Source organism: Myxine glutinosa, chromosome 1 (assembly GCF_964187855.1).
Source record: "Myxine glutinosa chromosome 1, kmMyxGlut1.1, whole genome shotgun sequence".
Taxonomy (NCBI): Eukaryota; Metazoa; Chordata; class Myxini; order Myxiniformes; family Myxinidae; genus Myxine; species Myxine glutinosa.
The window spans coordinates 228,323,836-228,351,634 of record NC_136261.1 but is presented as its reverse complement, the minus strand read 5'-3'; the positions used below and the strand labels follow the sequence as shown (position 1 = coordinate 228,351,634).

The 27,799-nt window shown below is 45.6% G+C and overlaps 1 protein-coding gene across 12 annotated transcripts in view; it reads right to left on the bottom strand.

Moving 5' to 3' along the window:
* The window catches only part of LOC137434760 (uncharacterized), a 36,038-nt gene extending 14,255 nt beyond the window's left edge, over positions 1-21,783 (bottom strand). For 4 of the 12 annotated variants that reach the window (XM_078784602.1, XM_068127891.2, XM_068127901.2 and 1 more), the window contains exons 1-4: positions 21,355-21,721; positions 19,504-20,022; positions 15,783-15,914; positions 13,842-14,078 (exon numbers count right to left, since the gene is read on the bottom strand). In XM_078784602.1, the coding sequence (XP_078640728.1) occupies positions 13,842-14,078; positions 15,783-15,914; positions 19,504-19,963 (829 nt within the window). In that variant the 5' untranslated portion in view covers positions 19,964-20,022; positions 21,355-21,721. Of the gene's footprint in view, positions 1-13,841; positions 14,079-15,782; positions 15,915-19,503; positions 20,023-21,354 lie in introns of all 12 variants that reach the window. The other 8 variants (XM_068127878.2, XM_078784629.1, XM_078784632.1 and 5 more) reach the window with 7 other exon arrangements.
* Positions 21,784-27,799: the final 6,016 nt, after the last annotated feature.

The window sequence follows — 27,799 nt, the reverse complement described above, 5'->3', positions numbered from 1 at the left end:
ATGATATATATATATTAAATACTAGCAGAACTACCCGGCATTGCCGGGCGGGGAGGGGAGGGGAGGGGAACGGGGGGGAGGGGAGGGGATTTTATTTATTTTTTTTTTTGTATACTGAATCGAGGCTCGTGAAAGAGCTAACATTTATTTCACAAACAAATCAACCAGACAAACAAAATATACAAAAAGAGGGAGCGGAAGACAAGATGGGGAGAGAAGGGGAAGCACACAACCACAACATTTGAGAGCAGGGAGAAGTGTGGGAGGGAGAGGGCTTGGGGGCAGGAGGCGTGGGAAGGGGAGGGGCAGGGGTGGGGGGGGGAGAGGTATAAAACACAAGGGGACCGAAATTAGCGGGGGTAGAAAAGATCAAGGATTTGGATGGGGGAGGATAAGAGATGGTGGTGAACAGCTGTTTTAAAGATCTGGAGGGTGGAGTGGGATTGAAGAGAGTGAGGGAGTTTGTTCCAGAGGCAGGAGAAAAGAGGATTGAAGGAGTGAAGGTGAGCAGAAAGTCTTGATTTTGGTAGTTTAACCATAAGAGGGTTGCAGGCAGATTTTGTGCGACCTGTAGAAATATTTGGGGGACAGAGCCCAGAGAGGGCTGGGGGGGCAAGGCCAGAGAGGAGTCGGTAGAAGACGGAAAGACCACCAACCTGCCTACGGTGAGTGAGTGAGAGGCCCTTGGAGTTAGCTTCATCGCGGGAGATTCCCATGATTCTGAACGCTTTGGTTTCAACAGCGTGAAGACGGGCTAGGTGTGAGGCAGGAGCACCAGACCAGAGGGGAGAGCAGTATTCCATAGAGCTGCGGATGAAAGCCTTGTATGTGGTGAGGAGCTCAGGTGTGCCAAGGAAGGACTTCGCACGACGGAGGATGCCCAGTCGGCGACTGGCTTTGGAGGCCAGATTTGAAATGTGGTTTTCCCAGGAAAGATCATGGCAAATAGTGAGACCCAAAAGCTTGAGTGACAGAACTTCTTGGAGAGGATTATTTAGAAAGTGGATGGGAGGGTTTTCCAGTCGGTCTTTTCGGAGAGACATCGTAAGAGTGTGAGATTTATCAGGATTGAAAGACATGTTCCATTTGTTTGCCCAGTCTGTGATTTTGTCCAGGTCTGCAGAGAGTGAGGAGGCTGCAGACTGCCGATCTGAGGGATGAGGAATGGAGCGACAGAGAGTAGAGTCGTCAGCAAAGAGATAGAGAGGATTTTCAAGAGAGTCAGAGAGATCATTGATGAAGAGAGGGGAGAAGAGGGGGGAGGGGGAGGGGGAGGGGGGAGGAGGGGAGGAGGGAAGAGGGAGGGGAGGAGGGAAGGGGGAGGGGAGGGGGAAGGGGGGAGGTGAAGGGGGAGGGGAGGGGGAGGGGCTGGAGGGGGAGGGGAGGGGGGAGGGGGGAGGGGGTGGGGGGAGGGGGGAGGGGGGAGGGGGGAGGGGGAGGGGGAGGGGAGGAGGGAGGGGAGGGGGAAGGGCGGAGGGGGTAAGGGGGAGGAGAAGGGGTGGAGGATGGGAGGGTGAGGGATGGGAGGGTGAGGGATGGGAGGAGGGAGGGGGAGGGGAAGGGAGGGGGGGGAGGGGAGGGGGGAGGGGAACGGGGGGGGAGGGGAGAAGAGGGGGAGAGGGGAGAAGGGTGGGGGAGGGGAGGGGGAAAAGGGAGGGGGAGGGGAGAAGGGGAGGGGGTAGGGGGAGGGGGTAGGGTGGAGGGGTAGGGTGGAGGGGGAAAGGAGGGTGAGGGGGAAGGGGGAGGGGAGGGGGAGGGGGGAGGGGGAAAGGGAGGGGGAGGGGGGAGGGGGAAAGGGAGGGGGAGGGGGGAGAGGAAAAGGGAGGGAGAGGGGGGAGGGGGAAAAGGGAGGGGGAGGGGGAAAATGGAGGGGGAGGGGAGGAGGGGAGGTGGGAGGGGGAGGGGAGAAGAGGAGGGGGTAGGGTGGAGGGGGAAGGTAAGGGGGGACGGAGGAGGGAGGGGAAGGGGGAGGGAAGGGATGGCCAGTCAACAATGACGTTGCAGTTCTCATGGTCGGAGAGCAGCACAACAATCGGACATAGTCCTGCATATTCGCAACAGCACGAAGCGGATTTTGGAGACTCACCGATCCTGTGACGTCTTCCAGTACCGGCGTTGCCGGGCGGGGGAAGGGAGACCCGTACAATCCCAACCCGTACATTCGCCCTCTCGACTCAAGCTCACTCGGACAAAAGCCTCGCACAAATTACACCGTGAAGGCCCAATGGTCATGTCTATGCCACAAATCACGGGCGCACTGAATTGAAAATATATAGAACGCTCATACTCCGTGAAAAGTGAAACCGCCGTGTCGCCATCTTGGTCAGCACGACTCGACCAACTCGCTTTGCGGATCTCGTTTTGTGCGGCAATAAACTGCTCCAATCGGTTACGGAAGGGTTGTGGAAAGACGTTTCACAGCTGTTTGAAAGACATTTAATTCATATCGCACAAAATCGATACAAAACACGATCGCATAAAAGGTGTAAAAACGTGTGACGTGTGACGGGATGGAACATCACGTGATCGCTCTGAGCGAAACGGCTCGACCAACTCGCTTCGCGGATCTCGTTTTGTGCGGCAATAAACTGCTCCAATTGGTTACGGAAGGGTTGTGGAAAGACGTTTCACAGCTGTTTCAAAGACATTTAATTCATATCGCACAAAATCGATACAAAACACGATCGCATAAAAGGTGAAAAAACGTGTGACGTGTGACGGGATGGAACATCATGTGATCGCTCTGAGCGAATCAGTCTGGCGGCGGAAATGGAACATCACGTGATCGCTCTGAGTGAATCAGCGAGCTGCTCTGGAACCGGCTGAGATTAGCGGGTACTTCGCTGAAATGCGCTGAGGTAAATATGAATAAAAAATATGGATCGTCAAATATTTTGAGTTCGGCCATGTTCGTCCCAGGCTCAATGGCCATGTCTATGTCAAATATCAAGCACGTAAGCCTCTCCATTTAGGAGTCTATCGGTAACATTGCACACACACACACACACACACACACACACACACACACACACACACACACACACACACACACACACACACACACACACACACACACACACACACACAGTGTTTTTTATATATATATATATCACTCCTCTCTGTGCAGTCGACATGAATTCTAAGCCAAGGTAAGGTAAAATGACAGACTTGTCTTCTTGTTCATGTTCCCATTCATGTTCAAAATATATTATTTGATTTAAATAAATTGTTCCTCTTTCATAAACTGACAAAACATGCAAACAGATCGACGGACAAAAACAGATTGCTTAACCCCGCCTTTCGCTTCGTGTGCGTGGGATAATAATAGCGGAATGAAACTTTTCTGAAAGTCAACTTACAGGGATATATAAAAATATATTATATCAATGGATACACATGACACCCCCATAAGAGTAATTGTTGTCCTCCTCCTTTTCCCTTTGTAAAGGATGAGGCCAATAAGAGTAAAGTGTGCCCAATTAGGGCCAGGCTAAATTGATTAAGATAAATCAGAGGAATGAGTCAGAAAATACTTTAAATTCGGCTCTGTGCCTGCAAAAAGACAAAAATGTAGAGTCGGGCAGAAAGTCAAGAAGAGAGTGTGCCTGATGCGGCAGGAGAGGAACAAGTTGAAGTGGATCAAGAGGAGTGTGTGCCCCCCGTGTTCGGCCAGCACATCAGCAAGTTTGGCTGGTGCCTCCGCTAGTGACGTTGCAGTTATTGGGTCTGATGGTGGGACTTCCCATCTCAAGAAAAGGTTTGTATTATTTCCAGTATCAGATAGTATGCTAGTAATCTCTATGTAGGGATGGCGCAGAAAAAAATGATGGTCCCATGTGCTATATACAAAAATAACTTGGAGATCTTCTCTAAAAAGTCATTTAGGCTATATATGAGAGCCTACCTGGTCTGTTCAACTGATTGTCCAGGTCATAGCAAAAGGAAAAAAAAAAAAAAAAAAAAACCCAAGATCGGTAAAACCCAGGAATTCCTCTTCTCGTTCATCATCATCACAATAATAATAATAATAATTTTCAGACGGCATATTTCCGAACTGCCTCTATCAATGGCAATGATTCTGGTACCATCCGACAGAGTTTTACTTCGTGCAGCACCTTTTGGTATTGTAATTTTAGTAGCTTGAAAGGATTCTATAAAACATATGCAAAACTATATTCCTTTGTAAAAGAATGGGAAGGGATATGAGGGGAGGGTGGGACTACGACTGTCAATCAGCCTGATGAGGGCGGGGTTGCTAGACACATTTGCTTCAGCGTCGTGTTATGTGTGACAATGTGACATTAAATAATATCAGTAGAAATATCATGCCTTGGGAAATCCCTTGTTTTTCAGTTATATTTATTTTGAAAATAAAATAATAGCGAGATACCAGTGCTCCACACGGGATGCACATGATCATGAACCCTCTCCAGTCATGATGTCAAGGTAAAAGCGAACCATGTGATCAAGAACCTTTGAGTTACAATTTCTTGGCGGCAGATTCACTACGTTGGCGCATCACGTAGGCATCTGGCATTGTATAGAATAGCCTGAACTTAATGAACAGCCTTAATAGATATTTTAATATGAAGATCCTAGTTTCCCTATGGTGCCTGGGTTGAGGATGTGGGGGAGGGAGGTGGAAGCAGAGGGCGCAAAAATGTTTTGTCCCCCCCGGGCACAAGACACCCTCATAACGCCACTGGTGAGCACGTCTATAAAGTTTGTACTACAACATTTGTAAATCTGTTGTAGAACATCATATATATTTCTAAATAAAGTAAAGAAACAAGTACAGCTACATTCAAAGAACACCATTCAAAGTACAAATAAATAAACAAGAAGACGTCATGCGGAGCACGATACTTGCAAAATATGCCCCCCCCCCCCCAAAGTTTTCCATTGATACAGCAAATTGTCCATTTCATGAAGATTAAAATTTACAATCTTGATCAAAGCTCGGGTCAACAGGATGACAAGTGACGATTTTTCAGATGAAAAATGATGATTTTGGAAGGTTGACCTTGAGTTTACCTTTGACCTTTTGACCTCAAAAATAGTTTCCATATTTAGTGACTCAATGTGCAAATGCTGTTCAATTTTCAAGTCAATCGGATGAAAATTGAGGATATTAAAAATTTGGCCTATTTGGCCTATGTTGACCTCAAAAATAGATGGTGGTTGGATTCAGTGACCATATATATAAATCCTCTTAGAAGTTCAAGTCAATCAAATGAAAATTGGTGATTTTAGAAATTTGGCCTATGTTGACCATTTGGCCTAAGTTGACCTCAAGAATACTTGGTGGTTGAATTCAGTGACCAGATATGCAAGTCCTCTTCAAATTTCAAGTCAATTGGATGAAAATTGCGGATTTTAGAAATTTGGCCTATGTTGACCTTTTGGCCTATGTTGGCCTCAAAAATACTCGGTTGAATTTAGTGACCAGATATGCAAGTCCTCTTCAAATTTCAAGTCAATCGGATGAAAATTGAGGATTGTAGAAATTTAGCAAAGTTGGTGACCTTTGGCCTATGTTGACCTTTTGACCTATTGACCCCAACAACAATAGGCTTCTTGCTTTTGACCAACTCTACTATTTGGTGAAGCTTCGTGAAGATCGGTTGAAAATTGTGACCTGTGGGCCGGTGACAAACAAACAGACAGAAAAACAGACAGACAGACAGAACCACAAACAAAACCGACCAATATACTTGAAAAATCTTCGATTTTGCAAGTAATAAACAAGAAGACGTCGTGCGGAGCACGATACTTGCAAAATATGCCCCCCCCCTCCCCAAGGAACAAAATTCCATTGATACAGCAAATTGTCCCTTTCATCAAGATTAAAATTGACAATCTTGATCAAAGCTCGGGTCAATAGGAAGAAAAGTGACGATTTTTCAGATGAAAAATGATGATTTTGGAAGGTTGACCTTGAGTTGCCCTTTGACCTTTTGACCTAAAAATAGTATGTTTCCCAATTTAGTGAGTCGATATGCAAATGCTGTTAAATTTTCACGTCAATCGGTTGAGAATTGACGGCTTTTTAGATGAAAATTGATGATTTAAAAAGAAATTGACCTCGAGTTGACCTTTGACCTTTTGACCTCAAAAATAGTATGTTTCTCAATTTATTGACTCGATATGCAAATGCTGTTCAATTTTCAAGTCAATCGGTTGAGAATTGATGGCTTTTTAGATGAAAAGTGATTTTCAAAATTAGACCTTAAGTTGACCTTTGACCTTTTGACCTCAAAAATAGTTCATTTCCCAATTTAGTGACTTGATATACAAATGCTATTCAATTTTCAAGTCAATCGGATTTAAAATGGCGATTTTAGAAATTTTGCCTTGATGACCTTTGACCTCAAAATCAATAGGCTTCTCAATTGGGACGACTTATACAACTTGGTGAAGTTTCGTGACGATTGGTTTAGAATTGTGACCTGTAGGCCGGTGACAAAGACAAACAAACAAGAAGACGTCATGCGTAGCACGATACTTGCAAAATCCGCCCTCCCCACCAAAAGTTTTCCATTGATACAGCAAATTGTCCATTTCATGAAGATTAAAATTTACAATCTTGATCAAAGCTCGGGTCAACAGGATGAAAATTGACGATTTTTCAGATGAAAAATGATTTTGGAAGGTTGACCTTTGCTCTTTTGACCTCCAAATATAGTTTGTTTCCCTATTTAGTGACTCAATGTGCAAATGCTGTTCAATTTTCAAGTCAATTCTATGAAAATTGAGGTTTTTAGAAATATGGCCTATGTTGACCTTTTGGCCTAAAGTGACCTCAAAAATACTTGGTGGTTGAATTCAGTAACCAGATATGCAAGTCCTCTTCAAATTTCAAGTCAATTAGATGAAAATTTAGGATTTTAGAATTGTGGCCTATGTTGACCTTTTGGCCTATGTTGACTTCAAATATACTTGGTGGTTGAATTCAGTGATCACTGATCAGATATGCAACTCCTCTTCAAATTTCAAGTCAATCAGATGAAAATTGAGGATTTTAGAAATTTGGCCTATGTTGACCTTTTGGACTAAGTTGACCTTTTGGCCTATGTTGACCTCAAATATACTTGGTGGTTGAGTTCAGTGACCAGATATGCAAGTCCTCTTCAAATTTCAAGTCAATTGGATGAAAATTGAGGATTTTAGAAATTTGGCCTATGTTGACCATTTGGCCTATGTTGACCTCAAAAATACTTCGTGGTTGAATTCAGTGACCAGATATGCAAGTCCTCTTCAAATTTCAAGTCAATTGGATGAAAATTGAGGATTTTAGAAATTTGGCCTATGTTGACCTTTTGGCCAATGTTGACCTGAAGAATACTTGGTGGTTGAATTCAGTGACCAGATATGCAAGTCCTCTTCAAATTTCAAGCCAATTGGACGAAAATTGAGGATTTTAGAAATTTGGCCTATGCTGACCTTTTGGCCTATGTTGACTTCAAAAATACTTGGTGGTTGAATTCAGTGACCAGATATGCAAGTGGTCTTCAAATTTTAAGTCAATCGGATGAAAATTGAGGATTTTAGAAATTTAGCAAAATTGGTGACCTTTGGCCTATGTTGACCTTTTGACCTATTGACCCCAAAAACAACAGGCTTCTTGCTTTTGACTAACTCTACCACTTGGTGAAGTTTCGTGAAGATCGGTTGAAAATTGTGACCTGTAGGCCGATGACAAACAAACAAACAGATGAAAAATCGGTCAGAGACCGAGGACTTGCCGGAATGTACTTTTTTATCGGCCATTTAGGACAAATATGGCGGCCGAACCACGTGATAGATGACGTCATCATTAACATATATTATTCCCCATGGAGAGTTCTTTACAATGAGCCATGTCTCAATTTTTTCTGTTCAGCACATTTGGAGATATAGTGGTGCACAGTTTTGCCGTTTTTCCAAGATGGCGGCCGACCACGTGACTGATGACGTCATCATTAACATATTTTATTCCCCATGGAGAGTTCTTTACAATGAGCCATGTCTCAATTTTTTCTGTTCAGCACTTTTGGAGATATAGTGGTGCAAAGTTTTGCCGTTTTTCCAAGATGGCGGCCGAACCACGTCACCGATGACGTCATCAATTGGGCACAGTCTATTCCAGGTCAAGACAAATACGTGTGCAAAGTTTGGCGATTCTACGTGCAACGGTGTGGACGTAGTGCTGCAAACAGACAGACAAACAGATGAAAAATCGGTCAGAGACCGAGGACTTGCCGGAATCTACTTTTTTATTGGCCATTGAGGACAAATATGGCGGCCGAACCACGTGACCGATGACGTCATCATTAACATATTTTATTCCCCATGGAGAGTTCTTTACAATGAGGCATGTCTCAATTTTTTCTATTCAGCACTTTTGGACACATAGAGGTGCTAAGTTTTTCGGTTTTTCCAAGATGGCGGCCGAACCACGTGACATATGACGTCATCATTAACAAATTTTATTCCCCATGGAGAGTTCTTTACAATGAGCCATGTCTCAATTTTTCCTGTTCAGCACTTTTGGAGATATAGTGGTGCAACGTTTTGCCGTTTTTCCAAGATGGCGACCGAACCACGTGACTGATGACATCATCATTTACAGATTTTATTCCCCATGGAGAGTTCTTTACAATGAGCCATGTCTCAATTTTTTCTGTTCAGTACTTTCGGAGATAAAGAGGTGCAAAGTTTTTCGGTTTTTCCAAGATGGCGGCCGAACCACGTCACCGATGACGTCATCAATTGGGCACAGTCTATTCCAGGGCAAGACCAATATGTGTGCAAAGTTTGGCGATTCTACGTGCAACGATGTAGACGCAGTGCTGCAAACAGACAGACAGACAGACAGACAGATGAAAAATCGGTCAGAGACCGAGGACTTGCCGGAATGTACTTTTTTATCGGCCATTTAGGACAAATATGGCGGCCGAACCACGTGATAGATGACGTCATCATTAACATATATTATTCCCCATGGAGAGTTCTTTACAATGAGCCATGTCTCAATTTTTTCTGTTCAGCACATTTGGAGATATAGTGGTGCACAGTTTTGCCGTTTTTCCAAGATGGCGGCCGACCACGTGACTGATGACGTCATCATTAACATATTTTATTCCCCATGTGGAGTTCTTTACAATGAGCCATGTCTCAATTTTTTCTGTTCAGCACTTTTGGCGATATAGTGGTGCAAAGTTTTGCCGTTTTTCCAAGATGGCGGCCGACCACGTGACATATGACGTCATCATTAACATATTTTATTCCCCATGGAGAGTTCTTTACAATGAGCCATGTCTCAATTTTTTCTGTTCAGTACTTTCGGAGATATAGAGGTGCAACGTTTTTCGGTTTTTCCAAGATGGCGGCCGAACCACGTCACCGATGACGTCATCAATTGGGCACAGTCTATTCCAGGGCAAGACCAATATGTGTGCAAAGTTTGGCGATTCTCCGTGCAACGGTGTAGACGCAGTGCTGCAAACAGACAGACAAACAGACAGACAGACAAACAGACAGACAAACAGATGAAAAATCGGTCAGAGACCGAGGACTTGCCGGAATGTACTTTTTTATTGGCCATTTAGGACAAATATGGCGGCCGAACCATGTGACCGATGATGTCATCATTAACATATTTTATTCCCCGTGGAGAGTTGTTTACAATGAGCCATGTCTCAATTTTTTCTATTCAGGACTTTTGGAGATGTGGAATTGCAAAGTTTTTCGGTTTTTCCAAGATGGCGGGCGAACCACGTGACAGATGACGTCATCATTAACATATTTTATTCCACATGGAGAGTTCTTTACAATGAGCCATTTCTCAATTTTTTCTATTCAGCACTTTCGGAGATATGGAGGTGCGAGGTTTTTCGGTTTTTCCAAGATGGCGGCCGAACCACGTGACTGATGACATCATCATTAACATATTTCATTCCCCATGGAGAGTTCTTTACAATGGGCCATGTCTCAATTTTTTCTATTGAGCACTTTCGGAGATATGGAGGTGCAGAGTTTTTCTGTTTTTCCAAGATGGAGGCCGAACCACGTGACCGATGACATCATCATTAACATATTTTATTCCCCATGGAGAGTTCTTTACAATGAGCCATGTCTCAATTTTTTCTATTCAGCACTTTCGGAGATATGGAGGTGCTAAGTTTTTCGGTTTTTCCAAGATGGCGGCCGAACCACGTGACATATGACGTCATCATTAACATATTTTATTCCCCATTGAGAGTTCTTTACAATGAGCCATGTCTCAATTTTTTCCATTCTGCACTTTTGGAGATATAGTGGTGCAAAGTTTTCCCATTTTTACAAGATGGCGGCCGAACCACGTGACCGATGGCGTCATCATTAACATATTTTATTCCCCATGGAGAGTTCTTTACAATGAGCCATGTCTCAATTATTTCTGTTCAGCACTTTTGGAGATATAGTGGTGCAAAGTTTTGCCGTTTTTCCAAGATGGCGGCCGACCACGTGACATATGACGTCATCATTAACATATTTTATTCCCCATGGAGAGTTCTTTACAATGAGCCATGTCTCAATTTTTTCTATTCAGCACTTTCGGAGATATGGAGGTGCTAAGTTTTTCGGTTTTTCCAAGATGGCGGCCGACCACGTGACTGATGACGTCATCATTAACATATTTTATTCCCCATGGAGAGTTCTTTACAATGAGCCATGTCTCAATTTTTTCTGTTCAGCACTTTTGGAGATATAGTGGTGCAAATTTTTGCCTTTTTTCCAAGATGGCGGCCGACCACGTGACATATGACGTCATCATTAACATATTTTATTCCCCATGGAGAGTTCTTTACAATGAGCCATGTCTCAATTTTTTCAGTACAGTACTTTCGGAGATATAGAGGTGCAAAGTTTTTCGGTTTTTCCAAGATGGCGGCCGAACCACGTCACCGATGACGTCATCAATTGGGCACAGTCTATTCCAGGGCAAGACCAATATGTGTGCAAAGTTTGGCGATTCTCCGTGCAACGGTGTAGACGCAGTGCTGCAAACAGACAGACAAACAGACAGACAAACAGACAAACAGACAAACAGACAAACAGACAAACAAACGAACAGATCAACATACTTGCCGGAAAATTTTTCCGGCAAGTAACAAACGAACAGATCAACATACTTGCCGGAAAATTTTTCCGTCAAGTAACAAACAAACGAACAGATCAACATACTTGCCGGAATCTTTTCCGGCAAGTAACAAACAGACAGACAGACAAACAAACGAACAGATCAACATACTTGCCGGAATCTTTTCCGGCAAGTAACAAACAGACAGACAAACGAACAGATCAACATACTTGCCGGAATCTTTTCCGGCAAGTAACAAACAGACAGAACTACAAACACAACCGACCAATATACTTGAAAAATCTTCGATTTTGCAAGTAACAAACAGACAGGCAGAACCACAAACACAACCGACCAATATACTTGAAAAATCTTCGATTTTGCAAGTAATAAATAACATATCCTCCAGCACGTGGCATCACCGGGGCCTCCAGTGCCCGGCAATGCCGCAGTGCAGCACATGGAGACAGAATTGGGAGGGTGTGGTGCACAATAATTGATCGATTAATTGATTAATCACGCAATTGAAAAAACAAAAAATCGTTGAATAATTAATTTCATAATGAATTGGCTAATAGCATACCTAAACCACCATTGCTTCATCCCAATCTGTAATTTTTCGAAAATGAATTAAGCAATTAATTTAAAAAAATTCAGTAATTACTTGAAAAAATTATATAGTTAATCGATATAAACAATAAATCAAAAATACCCTTTACATAAAAAGAATAATAAAAGAATATTAAAATAAAATAAAAATAATAAAAAGCCAAATCACTTTGTCAATGTCATGTACAAATATCAGCTTCCTAGCTCAAAAGGTGCCCGAAATAATGCCCAGATGAGAAATAAAATAAATAAGTACTGTACTTAATAAATCGATAATAATTCAGTAATTAATCAACAATTGATTAATCAAAAAAGAAAAAATACTGTTTTTGCCAAAGCACGTGCTCACTATTGTGCCCAAATTTCAGCTTCCTAGCTCAAAGAATGGCTGAGATATCACCTGGACAAACAAGAAAACAAACAAACAAACAAACAAGAAAGAAAATAAGAAAACATATGGATTGAAATCCGAGTACTCCCTTTTAGCGTGCGCCATCGCTGGGCCCCCTTTGGTGCCTGGCGAGGATGACATAGGAAAGGAGCGGTGTACAACAAGTAATAAAAACATTTTAATGTAAAGGGATGTAGGGATGTTACTCCAAAAAGTATGTAAACAAGGTAGGGATGATCATAAGAAATGATCATGTGAAACCATCCCGCCATCTTTCTTTGAATAATAGTTGGCCATAGAAAAGCGTGTGTGTGTGTGTGTGTGTGTGTGTGTGTGTGTGTGTGTGTGTGTGTGTGTTCGATATAACTTTGTCTTTTCTAGGGCCAACTATTATTCAAAGAAAGATGGTGGGATGGTTTCACATGATCATTTCTTGTGATCATCCCTACCTTGTTTACATACTTTTTGGAGTAACATCCCAACATCCCTTTACACTAAAAAAAAAAGAAGAAGGTTTTTATTCCTTGTCCTTGTAAGTGTTGTGTACTTAACATTGTGATGGAAGAAGTTCAATCTGAATAAATAAATTACTGTTGTTTAAGATTATTTTTTTTGTCTCATTCTTAAAGACTGGTTGATGCGATTTGGACTTTTCAATGTATAAACATCCTTTTTTTTAAACTGAATATCGTAGAAAAAATGTCAATGACGTTTAATCTAATCTTGAGAGTAGAAACCAATTTGAGTAGTATAGAGTAGAAATTAACAATATAATTAACAATAACAATATATCAAAGTTTGATCAACAACCTAATTTGAGTTCTTCTTTAGTTCCTTGAAATTCCCTTCTAAAGTTGTAAGAAGGTGATATGTACAATCGACATGTTTATTGAAGTTTCTTGGGGGGAGAGAGGGTGTGGGTAGGGGCTAGCCTAGTGTACCCAAATGATACACTTGAAAATGGCCATTCCTGACTCCAATGGCACCAATCTACATCAGATGAAGAAGAAGAACCACTTTTAGAGGCCATTTTTCCCCGCCGAGCAGGGGTTGGCCTTTTTCGGGCACCATGGTCCCCTTTTTGAAGCAATGTTTTACGGCCGGATGCCCTTCCTGCCACCAACCCTGTTAGTCGACTCTTGCGACACGCAGGGAATTACCAGTGAACTGGTGCTCAATTTGCCGACCTCGGAAGGATGACAGGCTGAGTCAACCCCCCTGGCGTTAATTCAGCGATTGACCGGGATTCAAACCCAGGATCCTAGGATCCCAAGCCGGCACCCTAACCGCTAAGCCAACACCAGGCTTAATCTACATCAGATGCTCCATCAATAATCTGTTGTGTTCAAGTTTGATGAAAACTCACTGGTCTCGACTACTACATCCAGAGCAGAAAATTTTGAAGGATATACAAGCTCAAGAACACTCGAATGTTATGAAAAAATAAAAGGTGGCTGCGTATGATGTAATACAACTTAGCTAAAAATAAAAAATACGAAAGCAATATGTCCAAGGTTTAAGTGAGAAATTAAATTGAAACAATGCGGCCTGAACAACGAAGATAGGAAACGCTTAATGTGCCGATTAATAAAAGAGGCCAAAGCTTCTACTTGTATCCAGTTGTATTAGATGTGATGTAAAGAAAAAAGCATTGGAACCGTCTTTTTGCAGGTTTGTTACCCGGCTGTGGTTAAGGATAGACAGTGAAAGCAAGCATGCAGTTGTGAGAACATTTACCTCCTCCTGAGTCTCCAAAGCTGGGCTCCGATTTGACCTTGCATGGCCACCACTGACTGCCACCAGTGATCATGCTCGAGTCACATTTATCTGGATGACTCTCCTCTTCATCTCCACCATAGCCCTCCTTTAGTTCCTCTTCCACATTTGGATCTTCCACTACCTCGTTCAACGAGTCCTCACCCTCCTTCCTCCCAGGCAGAGGTGCAGACTCAGAGCCACCAATCAACCGAACATCTATTTAGGTAGATGGAATGAAAAAAAATGAGTGCAAAGTATGGCATTCAATTTTTTTTTTTACTGGACTCAACAATCTTTTCTGTTGACAAAAAACTTCTAGACAAAAAAAGGTCAAGTGAACCACATCAATGATCATGAGAGCTGTGGTTCGGTCCTTATGCCTTATGTATGGGAAACACCAGGGTGACGGTTAAAGCTGGGTCGAGCTTTGAATTCAGCGAGACAGCTCAGAGGCGAATGCACATACCTCTTAATATCTACCACGTAATGCTAGCCAGTTCAAAGGTAAGTGTGCTACTCCTCCACCATCCTGTTGGACACAAAGCTCATTCACCAATTGATTAAAAGGGGGAAAAAAACAACCGAAAAGAAATTAGACAACTTTGTCGAACTGTTATTAAGGTCGCCAGGTCGCACTAGTTCAGCCAGTAGGTCTTGCAGGGCACTTCAGGTAAAGGGCTCGACTAGCTACCTTGAAATACGACAGGCCAATTTGCCGAGAAATACGACACAGACTAGTTGAGCCTGTGGGCTGAGGTACGCTTCAATGAAGAGGTCCAACAGGTACACAGCCAATGTTGAGGAGCAATCCTGAGCTGGCCCACAGTAAGCGCTCATCTCAGAAATAATTTCCTCTCTCTCTTTCCTAAAAATCGCCACCACTTAATCTTGAAGTTTTTTTATTTTTTTTTTGTATACAGAATCGAGGCTCGAGTAAGAGCTAAAAGGTTATTAAAGGTCATTAAATGGATGGCAACAAAAGATGGTTTTTCACCACTTGAGTAACCGCAAACCGCACCCACTACCCATACAGGGCATGCTGGCTTCATCCAAAACACACACGGAAGAGGCCATGGGTAGAGTGATGTTGTTCGCAGGGCAAAGCTTGAAGATTTTGTGCAACAGCCTCAAAGATAACCTCATTCTGAGCAACAAGTGGGCAGCTTAACACAGCCCCAATGCCAACAACCATTCGTACCTCTTTTCACCCTGGCCTGTGGAACCAACCTCACTCTTCCCTCCAGATGGTCAAAACAGCTGTTCACCACCATGTCAGATCAACCCCTTCCAAACCATGATCTTTTCTGCAAGCCCCCCACTCCCAACACCAAGCATACTTCCAAATTTTAATTTTTTCCTTTGTGACAGTTTGCTTCTGTATCCGTCTTGTCCACTCCATTTCCCTCATTTCTCCCCACTCCCATTATTTGTCCAAGTATCCCTCTATTTTGTCCTTCAACCCTGCTGTTGGTGTCCCCCCACTCTCTGCTGCTCTTTTTGTTCTCTTCCGCCCTGATCTATTCAGCATTCTAGCTCTTCTACGAGCCTCGACTTTGTACACAAAAAAACAAATGGAAAAAAAAAACAACCTCCAAGTCAAACCAACTCGAGTACGATGTAAACAACACATGAAGGCTGGCATTGGCACACATTAGGGTACTTGCTCAGATTGCTGAAAGTGGGCGCATTTAATCTTTTTATTATCAATGTGATTAAGAATTTATAGTTTTTAATTTGACGTCGACCTCCATTGAATGAAAATCAGTTTGCACAACAAATTTAAGGCAAACGCGCACATGTAGTCCAAGCTAAGGCCCTGTCAATAAGCATTTTAATATTATAGGTACTCGACTAAAAGACGGATCCACAAATTCATGATGGGGAACTCAAATGTCAAATATGTTTCAAAACACGGCCTACCGGTGGTTACGTCGTCACTCCCATAGTTCTTCCACATTGGCACAGCATCATCTTCAAAGTTAGGCCTGATGGATGTATTCAGATCTTCAACCTTGACCACCAAGGAACCCTCCTCACCAACACCAACAAATTCTACACAAAGACATGAATGACACACTAAAACATGCATCTTGGCAACAATAAACTTAAAACAGCAGCAGCGACAAACACTACCCATAAAAAGCAAAAAGAAAAACAACACAAAATGAGTATTTTAGGCATGCATTTGACCATCCTTCATATTGTTAGGGTTAGGGTCTGGGAGATAGATTAGAATGGGGGATAGATTAGGAGATAGATTAGAATAGTTATGTCATAGTAAAATAGATAGATTAGAACAGTTATTTCATGTACATGCCAGCGTAATTGTGGTGTAATTCCCATAAGTGATCAAATGTGTTAAACACTTGTTCAGAGAGATCTATCCCCTTCCCCAAACCTGGCCCAAGTGTGTGTCTAAGCCCCAACTTCCTTCCCCCCCCCCCTCCCCTTTTCCATTCATTCTTAAATCTTCCAGCCATGCATCAGTCTTTATGTGGAATTTTCCTCACTTTACAGCCAATCAGTATGGTCCACGATCGCTGGGTCAGGTCAAGGGCACGAGGCCGGCTGTCGAAACGAGGCGGGGCAAGTGAAGAAAGGTTCACGGCTGGTGTGTGGTCCAAGGTGCGCAATAATTTGGCCCGACGGGGCAAAACATGGCATAAGTGGCACATAACAGTTTGTTGTGGTTGAGGCGTCCTCATGGTTGCTGGTGTGAGCAAGAATGCTTATTGGTTGCCCAGTTTTTTTGTGGATCTTCGGAGTGGAGAGCTTGGGAGTCCCTGAGGGAAGGCGCACAGGCGTAGCAAAACAAACCCTGTACAGAACCGTTGCGTGCAAAGACAGGACCCCGAACGACCAACTGGACTGAGGCACGAACTAGAGCGATTGTGGGGAACTGGAACACGTGTGCGAGCAGAGGTTTTCTTTAATCTCCTCAATCCCCTTCTGGGTCACATGCCCCCCCCCCTCCCCCCAAGTGAATAAATAGAGTGCATTTGTAAAGCCATCATAGTACTGGGGGCATGTCATTGGTTCACAAGTTATCAAACAGAGTGACCACTATATTCGTCATGTGTGTGCGTCTGTCTGTGTGTGTGTCTGTCTGTCCGCAGCATAACTACCCGATGATATCATCCGATCTTGATGAAACTTGGGTGGGAGGTTGATATCATGATCTAGTTGTGGCCTGCCTGGAGTGGGCATATTGCGCCCATTGTGGGTGGAGCCATGCCCGAAAAAGATGTCTTTTTAGGGGGTAATCGAGTTCAAGCTACATCTTCTCCGAGGGAGTTGGTGGAATCTGACGGGTTTCGGTATTTGGTTTGGCCAATGTCATGTGTCTAGCCCCACGGAGCTCAATTTTTCATTTTCGCCCCAAGGTCAAGGTCACATTTTTCATTCTGTGCGGCCGTTCCGTTCTCCCCATGTGGCCATCCCGTTCTCCGCCTGTGTGGCCGTCCCGTTCTCCCCCTGTGCAGCCGTCCTGTTCTCCCCCTGTGCGGCCGTCCCGTTCTCCCCCTGTGCGGCCGTCCCGTTCTCCCCCTGTGCGGCCGTCCCGTTCTCCCCCTGTGCGGCCGTCCCGTTCTCCCCCTGTGCGGCCGTCCCGTTCTCCCCCTGTGCGGCCGTCCCGTTCTCCCCCTGTGCGGCCGTCCCGTTCTCCCCCTGTGCGGCCGTCCCGTTCTCCCCCTGTGCGGCCGTCCCGTTCTCCCCCTGTGCGGCCGTCCCGTTCTCCCCCTGTGCGGCCGTCCCGTTCTCCCCCTGTGCGGCCGTCCCGTTCTCCCCCTGTGCGGCCGTCCCGTTCTCCCCCTGTGCGGCCGTCCCGTTCTCCCCCTGTGCGGCCGTCCCGTTCTCCCCCTGTGCGGCCGTCCCGTTCTCCCCCTGTGCGGCCGTCCCGTTCTCCCCCTGTGCGGCCGTCCCGTTCTCCCCCTGTGCGGCCGTCCCGTTCTCCCCCTGTGCGGCCGTCCCGTTCTCCCCCTGTGTGGCCGTCCCGTTCTCCCCCTGTGTGGCCGTCCCGTTCTCCCCCTGTGCGGCTGTCCCGTTCTCCCCCTGTGTGGCCGTCCCGTTCTCCCCCTGTGTGGCCGTCCCGTTCTCCCCCTGTGTGGCCGTCCCGTTCTCCCCCTGTGCGGCTGTCCCATTCTCCCCCTGTGCGGCCGTCCCGTTCTCCCCCTGTGCGGCCGTCCCGTTCTCCCCGTGTGGCCGTCCCGTTCTCCCCCTGTGTGGCCGTCCCGTTCTCCCCCTGTGTGGCCGTCCCGTTCTCCCCCTGTGCGGCCGTCCCGTTCTCCCCCTGTGCGGCCGTCCCGTTCTCCCCCTGTGCGGCCGTCCCGTTCTCCCCCTGTGCGGCAGTCCCGTTCTCCCCCTGTGTGGCCGTCCCGTTCTCCCCCTGTGCGGCCGTCCCGTTCTCCCCCTGTGCGGCCGTCCCGTTCTCCCCCTGTGCGGCCGTCCCGTTCTCCCCCTGTGCGGCAGTCCCGTTCTCCCCCTGTGCGGCCGTCCCGTTCTCCCCCTGTGTGGCCGTCCCGTTCTCCCCCTGTGCGGCCGTCCCGTTCTCCCCACGTGGCTGTCCCGTTCTCCCCCTGTGCGGCCGTCCCGTTCTCCCCCTGTGCGGCCATCCCGTTCTCCCCCTGTGCGGCCGTCCCGTTCTCCCCCCGTGCGGCCGTCCCGTTCTCCCCCCGTGCGGCCGTCCCGTTCTCCCCCCGTGCGGCCGTCCCGTTCTCCCCCTGTGCGGCCGTCCCGTTCTCCCCCTGTGCGGCCGTCCCGTTCTCCCCCTGTGCGGCCGTCCCGTTCTCCCCCTGTGCGGCCGTCCCGTTCTCCCCGCGTGGCCGTCCCGTTCTCCCCCTGTGCGGCCGTCCCGTTCTCCCCCTGTGCGGCCGTCCCGTTCTCCCCCTGTGCGGCCGTCCCGTTCTCCCCCTGTGCGGCCGTCCCGTTCTCCCCCTGTGCGGCCGTCCCGTTCTCCCCCTGTGCGGCCGTCCCGTTCTCCCCCTGTGCGGCCGTCCCGTTCTCCCCCTGTGCGGCCGTCCCGTTCTCCCCCTGTGCGGCCGTCCTGTTCTCCCCCTGTGCGGCCGTCCCGTTCTCCCCCTGTGCGGCCGTCCTGTTCTCCCCCTGTGCGGCCGTCCCGTTCTCCCCCTGTGCGGCCGTCCCGTTCTCCCCCCGTGCGGCCGTCCCGTTCTCCCCCAAAAGCGGCCGTCCCGTTCTCCCCCCGTGCGGCCGTCCCGTTCTCCCCCCGTGCGGCCGTCCCGTTCTCCCCCCGTGCGGCCGTCCCGTTCTCCCCCCGTGCTGCCGTCCCGTTCTCCCCCTGTGCAGCTGTGCATTTTCTGTTAATATCAGCGACAATTGCTTAATACTTGTAAATATGTGGAACTTAAGTATTTATCTTTTATAGCACTTTAAACGTGATGGATTACAATACGTATGACATCATTCCTATGTCGAGGTGTCGAGGTTGAAAGTGTACATACACGTCATTAGGGAGCCCATGGAACGGTATGACGTGAATGTATGGCACAGAACAATGCAGGGGTGACAAGTAGCAACACAATATATATTTAACTAGTTCAGAGATGAGAAAATACAATGGAGAAAATACAATGGAGAAAAGACAATGGAGAAAAGACAATGGAGAAAAGACAATGCATATACGCACCATTTGTATGAACGTCTTCATTTTCATCAGGAGTGTTCGAGTGAAAAGTGTCCGTCAGCGCTCCAAATCTCTCTGCTGCCTGGAAGAGCTCCTGCCCGAGATTGCTCAATAATGCTACCATCGTCTGTAGAAGCCCCAACACTACCGGCTGTTCGGTAAGCAATTCCACGGAGGCTTCTTCGTTAGAGTTTCTGTGGCCATCACCCCTTTCCTTCTCCGAGATAACCATCTTTATGATGCGACGGAGCACCGCGTAGGGAGCGAAGGGCAGCTTTTCACGCGCGACATTGAAGAACTCCACAAGAACCTGAGCATCCTCCGTACAAGCAAGCAGGTCATCGTAGTCATTGATGCCAAGGTCTCGGTCCATGGCCTCGGCGAATCGCGGCTTCATGCCCTGGGCACCCAGCCATGCTGAAAAGTCCTGCTGTGGGTCTGCCGCCCCCACCAGCACACTCATGACGCTTCACTTATTGATGTATGGGCAACTTCTCGCAAAAAACAAGGTCGGAACAAGTGCTGTGGATACAAAACAAAAAAAGAAAGAAAGATAAACATTATTGGATGGATATAAAGTACACAAAAGTGAGATTACTGAGTACAGTATATTAAATTGGAGTTTATAAGGGAAGTAGATTTGGATCAGTGGTGCGAAAAAGGGCAAGGTGTTAAATAAATCTCACACACACACACACACACACACACACACACACACACACACACACACACACACACACACACACACACACACAAGTACACACACACACACACACACACACACACACACACACAAGTATACACACACACACAAGTATACACACACACACAAGTATACACACACACAAGTATATATACACACACACACACACACACACACACACACACACACACACACACACACACACAAGTACACACACACACACACACACAAGTATACACACACACACAAGTATACACACACACAAGTATACACACACACAAGTATACACACACACAAGTATACACACACACACACACACACACACACAATCTCGTTTTTTCATTTCTGTTCCTCACAATTCTATATCTCTCTTTTATTCACACCCACACACACACACACACACACACACACACACACACACACACACACGTACGTACACACACACACACATAAGTACGTACACACACACACACACACACACAATCTCGTTTTTTCATTTCTGTTCCTCACAATTCTATATCTCTCTTTTATTCACACCCACACACACGTACACACACACACACACACACACACACAAGTACGTACACACACACAAGTACGTACACACACACAAGTACGTACACACACACACACACACACACACACACACACACACACACACACACACACACACACGAGATCACGTGCGATTCAAAACGTTAACAACCAATGGAAGAGGATCATTTACCCGCACCGATATCACTATCAGGGTAAACGAATAGATCGAAGGTGGACAGAATCAAGGACAATAATAAGAGACGGATAATCATTATGTAACATTTTAAAATGAGGACAGACAGGTAGGCACGGCAGGACAAGGGGGGCGATAGGAGAACACGACATGGCCCACTGGGCAACACGAGGAAGTCCCCGGCACCGGCTGCACACGGTAATGAATTACACAAAGACAAACAGGTACGGGAATCAAACACAACCAACACACATTGGTCAACCTTCGGACACCGAAACATTCGTTCTTAGAGGAAAAGGATAAAAATAAAAAACGTGGAAGAAAGAGAGAGAGCGCGGGAAAAGATCGCCGAGAAGGTGGTGTGGCCTATTTCCACGGACGAGGCCTCGGGCCTCCGCGGCCACAGTTTTCCTCCATTTACCTCAATATGGCTCTTCCTTTGTGAAGAACACAATCCCGCAACAAGAGGAACCCCGATAGAGCACAGATTCCTCAGCAGCAACTAGCAAGATATATAAACACAGGGGGTGAGAGGAAAGGGGAATGTAAGAAGGAAAATAATGAAGGCCCGACACCTGCGATCGCGGCCACGCCACCAGCGCCTCCACTGGCCGGCCTGGGCCGCTCAAGAGGCCACTCCCAACAGGCCCGGCCCTCTGTGTCACTCCGCTCGTGTTCAGGCCACATCGCAGCACTGGTCCGTGTGTGTGTGCACCTTCTCTGGCGTCCGCCTCCAACACGGGTCCGTCCACCTGTGCACCTCCTCTTGGTCTCTCTGCGTTCGTCCGCCTCCAACACGGGTCCGTCCACTCCGTCCACCTGTGCACCTCCTCTTGGTCTCTCTGCTTTCGTCCGCCTCCAACACGGGTCCGTCCAAGTTTATCTTCGTTTGTATTTCAAAATATAAGAATTGGCGTTATGAAAATATTTATCTCCTTACTGCGTACTATAGGGTCTTAGGAATCGGTAGGGGATCTAAGGGTCTAAAACTAAAAGGTATAAATGGCCTTGAGGGTTAAAGGGTCTAAGCAGTCTGTAACTGTAAGGTCAATGGATCGAAGTTGGTTCAGAGGGTCTGAATGATTTAAACGGTCTAAAGGGTCTGAAAAGGTCTTAAGGGGTCTAAAAGGTCCAAAGTATCTAAATAAGGTCATTTGGTCGAAACTAAAGGATCAAAGGGTCTGAGCTGTGTAAAGGTCGAAAGGGGTCGAAGGGATCTAAAAGGTGTAAGGTCTCTAAAGATCTACATGTCTAAATCTAAATGGTACGTTCCAATAGTACATAATTAATAGACGTAGTTTAGGTCCAATAATTAATAAGTAATTCATGGACGTACTCACGGTCCAACTCACGTTGAAGAAGTAGCTACGTAATTAATAGACGTACTCACAACAAGGGTTCAACGTCCGCCTGTTTTTCGGTTTTATCTTTTAAATAAAAGTCATTGTGTGTGTGTGTGTGTGTGTGTGTGTGTGTGTGTGTGTGTGTGTGTGTGTGTGTGTGTGTAACACCAATATCACACCCAAACTACTGGGCCAATTGCCACCAAACTTGACACATCGACCAAATTGGACCTCCTATTGAAAATAGGCTGCTTGGTTTTTTATGACCGTGGCTGACGATGATATCATGATGTCAATAAAATTTTGATTCAAAATTATATTGTGGCGGTTTGTGGGCGTGGTCTCGACGTCACCCGTTCCCGTCCCCTCCCACCTGCGTTTCCATCCCAACTTGGCAAGTGTGAGACTTGTGAGAGTTGTGTTGTTTTGTCTAGGTTTTTCCTTTTTGGGGTGAGTTTCTTGCTTGTTTTGTTCTTATCTGAGTTAAACCTTTAAAACAAAAATTTATTCCACCATTTTGTGTTCCCCTGTCCAGATTTTTTTCATTTTTCTGACGGAGCCTTTCACAGTGGTTCAATATCCATGTATCAATATCTTTGGTGTGCGTACGTTCGAGACTTCACCCTGGTCAGTTCGTGTGAGGCTTGGGTCGGGGACTTCCCTCCGGAACGGCAACGTGGGATTAATGGTTTTATTTTTGTGAGTGACCTCATTGTGTTGTTCTTTTTCCGAAGCTTAAAACGTACTTTGACAACAAGTATATTGATTTGACTCTTCTGTGTCCAGATCCTGGTGGAGTGATGCAGTATATTATACCCAGGGTGTTTGTATCTGGGTGTCTGGGTGGACCCTGTTTTCTGCCCCCCCCACCCCCTCCCAGGATTGTGGAGTGATGCAGTATATGTATATTATCCCCCAGGGTGTTTGTATCCGGGAGCAGTTCTTGCTGGAGCAGAGGAGTTCTTGCTGTACATGAGCACTATCAGTTGCTCAATGCGCTGCATGTGGAGAGAATCCTCTGTCAGCTCGTGTGGATTTTCAGTCAAGCTGATCATTGTTTCAGTTACATCAGGAAAGTTCATCCAAGCATTCCATCCTGACTTCTTCCCAATGCCCAGCATGCTAGATGTAAGGTCACAACCTGTAAAGGCATGGAAGAATGGGAGTGCTTTACATTTGTCAGGTCCCAGCTGCAATGAAACTTCATGAACTGGAATATCTGTGCATGCTTTCCCACTCCCGAAACCAATCCACAGCTCGGTAAGCCCGAGGTTTTGGAATGTTGTGAAGAAGCGAACAGACAGCACGATGACATCAGAGTCAACTGTCCGGAGGAATGCCTTCTTATGGCCATCCATGACAGCATGACGCAAGTGCAGCATCATACGGCTGTGTGCCTCCTCATGGTCAGATGGAGTGATGTCAGATAGCTCGACTGTCTTGTTGGACAGCACAAGTTCCCCTTTCGTTGTCAGTAGATGGTATTCAGACGTGGAGGTTGCCTTCACGAGCTCATCAGAGAGAAACTTGAAGAGTTCGTCTTTGTTCTCACTAACTTTCAGGAATGCCTCCAAATCTTTTCCTTTAGGGATGGGGACATTCCACTGCTACGTCACACTGATAGTCACTGCTACGTCATAAGGATGCAGCATGGCACTATGACATAAAAATAAAAAGCTCTTAAAAAGTGACACGCGTAAAAAGTGGTTGTTATCGATGGACCCTTTTTGAAATTTGGCATGATGATAGGGCAGGTCATGAGATTTTCAAAAACCACTGGCTACAAGTTGGCACACCCCCTCCTGGAGGTGAGAGGCGGTTTAGTTTATTAATGATATTTCCTCTGTAACCTGTAAATTGATCTCAAATCCTGAAATACTCTTTAAAAATGGATTATCTGTACTCAAAAACATGGAAAAAGTGGTATTACACTTAGATATATGATCAGTAGAAGCTGAGATATTGTCCGTTTCGTACCTATTGGTGGCCATTTTGAATTTTGCAGCTACCGGCCATCAGGGGGGTGTGCCAACTTGTAGCCAGTGGTTTTAAAAAATTTCATGACCTGCCCTGCCATCATGCCAAATTTCAAAAAGGTGTCACAAAGTGCACGATTCTTGTGTTTTATGACATGTTCCTCCCCCGCTATATTGTTTTTTTCCCCCTGCCCCCCTCCTGGCTGGTTCTCCTACCACCCCTCCCCCTCCCCCCAATGCTGGCCCACTGGTTCCAACCAGAAGGCATCAAGGCGTCCCCTACCCTCTCCAATCCTTCCAAACCCCTCCCCACCCGACCCCATCACAACTCCTCAACCCCCCTTCCCACCCAGGTCAAAAATCCCATAGAAACCAATAGAGACCGGTCTGACATTTCTATGGGTCTCTTGGAAATCACAGTTTCTATTTATTTCTACAGGAACCAGTAGAGTTTCCAGTAGAAACCAAACCAGATTTGGTTGAAACCAATAGATGCAACTTGTCTGAAATTCATCGGTCAAACAAAATACTTGAATGATATTTTGTTACAAAGAAAATTTATCAAAGCCTGCTTGGAGTTTGCAAAAAAGCACCTCAAGGACTCTCAGACTGTGAGAAACAAGATTATGTGGACTTTCATGTGTCTTTCACTGAGGAGAGACTTCCGTCTGGCCACTCTGCCATAAAGCCCAGATCGGTGGAGTGTTGCAGTGATGGTTGTCCTTCTGGAAGTTTCTCCCATCTCCACACAGGATCTCTGGAGCTCAGCCAGAGTGACCATCGGGTTCTTGGTCACCTCTCTTACCAGGGCCCTTCTCCCCCGATTGCTCAGTTTGGCCGGGCAGCCAGCTCTAGGAAGAGTCCTGGTTGTTCCAAACTTCTTCCATTTAAGAATTATGGAGGCCACTGTGCTCTTGGGAACCTTCAATGCAGCAGAGATTTTTTGTAGGCTTCCCCAGATCTGTGCCTCGACACAATCCTGTCTCTGAGCTCTGCAGGCAGTTCCTTCGACCTCATGGTTTGGTTTTTGCTCCGATATGCATTGTCAGCTGTGAGACCTTATATAGACAGGTGTGTGCCTTTCCAAATCATGTCCAATCAATTGAATTTATCACAGGTGGACTCCAGTCAAGGTGGAGAAACATCTCAAAGATGATCAAGAGAAATGGGAGGCACCTGAGCTAAATTTCAATTGTCATAGCAAAGGGTATGAATACTTATGTCAATGTGATATTTCAGTTTTTATTTTTAATAAATTTGCAAAACTTTCTAAAATCCTGTTTTCTCTTTGTCATTATGGGGTATTGAGTGGAGATTGATGAGGGAAAAAATGAATTTAAACGATTTCAGCGTAAGGCTGCAACATAACAAAATGTGAAAAAAGTGAAGGGGTCTGAATACTTTCTGAATGCACTGTGTATGAGGTATTCTTTGCTGAACTCCCTTTACTCGTGGAACTTATGTCGGACATTGCACTGCTGTTATTTATTTATCGGATTATTATTTATTTATTTATCGGATTATTATTTACTTATTTATCGGATTATTTATTTCTCAGTTATTTATATATCGGATTAAACAGTAAGTATTTTAAAGCTGCTCCTTGTATACCCTTAATGATATCATTTTGGGTAATTTACGTGCTATTTTCGAGAAGGCCCCCAACTGGTTGACTGGTGCATACTCTCCGAGCTTATTCATCCCAACAACTTTGCCTATCTTTCAAATAACATGTCGTCCTTCACAGTTCCAAGAGTTCCCACTTTCATCATCTGTGATACAGCTTTACCTGTGGACTTGGGTTGTTCTCCATGCTTTGGTGATATGAGGACTTCACCTTCTGAGGACTTGTAAGACGTGACTGTCCAGTCGGCTTCATCTTGTGCACACCCACTGGACTAGATCCTTTCAACGGTGCTTGGTTTACTGCACAAACTGCTTGGTTGAGCAAAGTTGCCACATCGAGAACTGCATTGTTGTATGTGACGTTTAACTTTTAATTTGGGGATTCTTCGGAAAATCATTGTGTTACATTTAATTGGTATTATTGTATTAAAGTAGTCAGTCGGGATTCATTAATATCCCTTATGAAGTTACACTTCTGTCTCCTGTCATATGTTGGTTTCAGACTTGAAACACCACTAAGAGCACAGTTGTGTCTTTATTTATTTTCTGCCGTGACACACTCGGGGTTACTGGTGGACTCCCTGTGGTACCGTGAAGTCGACACGAAGTCCACACGAAACACATCCCATAGTAGTAAGCACCAACATGGTGGCCGTATGATTTTCAGGATGAAATTTTGGGTAGAGTCAGATGAACTGTCCAATCAATGATTGGAACTCGGACAGATGCACTCACTCTTGCACTTTTATAGTATAGATACTACCCTTGTCATGTAAAGCTGTCATTTGTTACCTCCTCCACCAAAGGCGGATGGAGGTTATGTTTTCACCCCTGTCTGTTTGTCTGTTTATTTGTGAACAAAATATCTCAAAAAGATGTGGACGGATTCGGACGAAATTTGGTAGAGATGTAACGTATGTGACAAGGACGAAATGATTAGATTTTGGTGAAGATCCGGATTCGGATCGGGCTACTAGAATTTCTTGAGTGATTCTTCAATATGGGAGATCGAGCCAAAAACTATATACAGCAGGATATCTCAAAAGGTTATGGACGGATTTGGACGAAACTTTGTGGACACGTTGTGTGTGTGACAAGGGAGAATCGATTCGATTTTGGTGAAGATCTGAATATGTATTCGGATATGAGAATTTATTTAAATTTTTAAGTGATTCTTCACCATTGAGTGATAGGGTAAAACCAACACAAAGCAGAAGAAAGAAGAACCACCTTTAGAGGCCATTTTTCCCTGCAGAGCAAGGGTCAGGTTCACTATGTTTTTTCGTTCAAAATTTTTGGAGATTAGCAAAACTATACATTTTGGAATATTCAGAGCATGAGGAATCCAAAAATTAATGTTTACATTTGCGTGGACACCTTTGCGAAAATGACACTCAGGACAGTGATGAAGATCTGTAAAAGCATATTCCTAAACGGTATAGACCTAGTAAATCCTCCGTATAGGACTTATAGTTCAATCTGATACTAACAAGGCTGCTTTCTTGCTTTATAAACCCATACCTATAACTTCAAAGGACTTGCAATATCATGTATTATGTAAAACAGTCATATCACAAATATAAAGACTGAAGGAGCAGTGCTCCTGCTTGAGAGGACGAAGTGACGGACAAGACACAAACTCGTCCGAGAAGATGTTTAATGTATAATTAACTCGGTAACTCTGAAAGCCCGTTTATCGGGTTCGCATACATATAATTCAAGCCAAAAAGCATACGTCAGAACCAAAGCCACGCCTCTCAGGCGAGGCACGCTTTGGTGGTCATGTGACCGACAGGTGCACGCAATTATAACCTCGGCGCCGCGGTTTGTCCGCCGGTTACGTCACCACCTGGGGCAAGGAGATTATGTTGCTGGGGTCGCTACACACGCCCCCCCCAGAATCGACTTGGTCCAGGAAGGT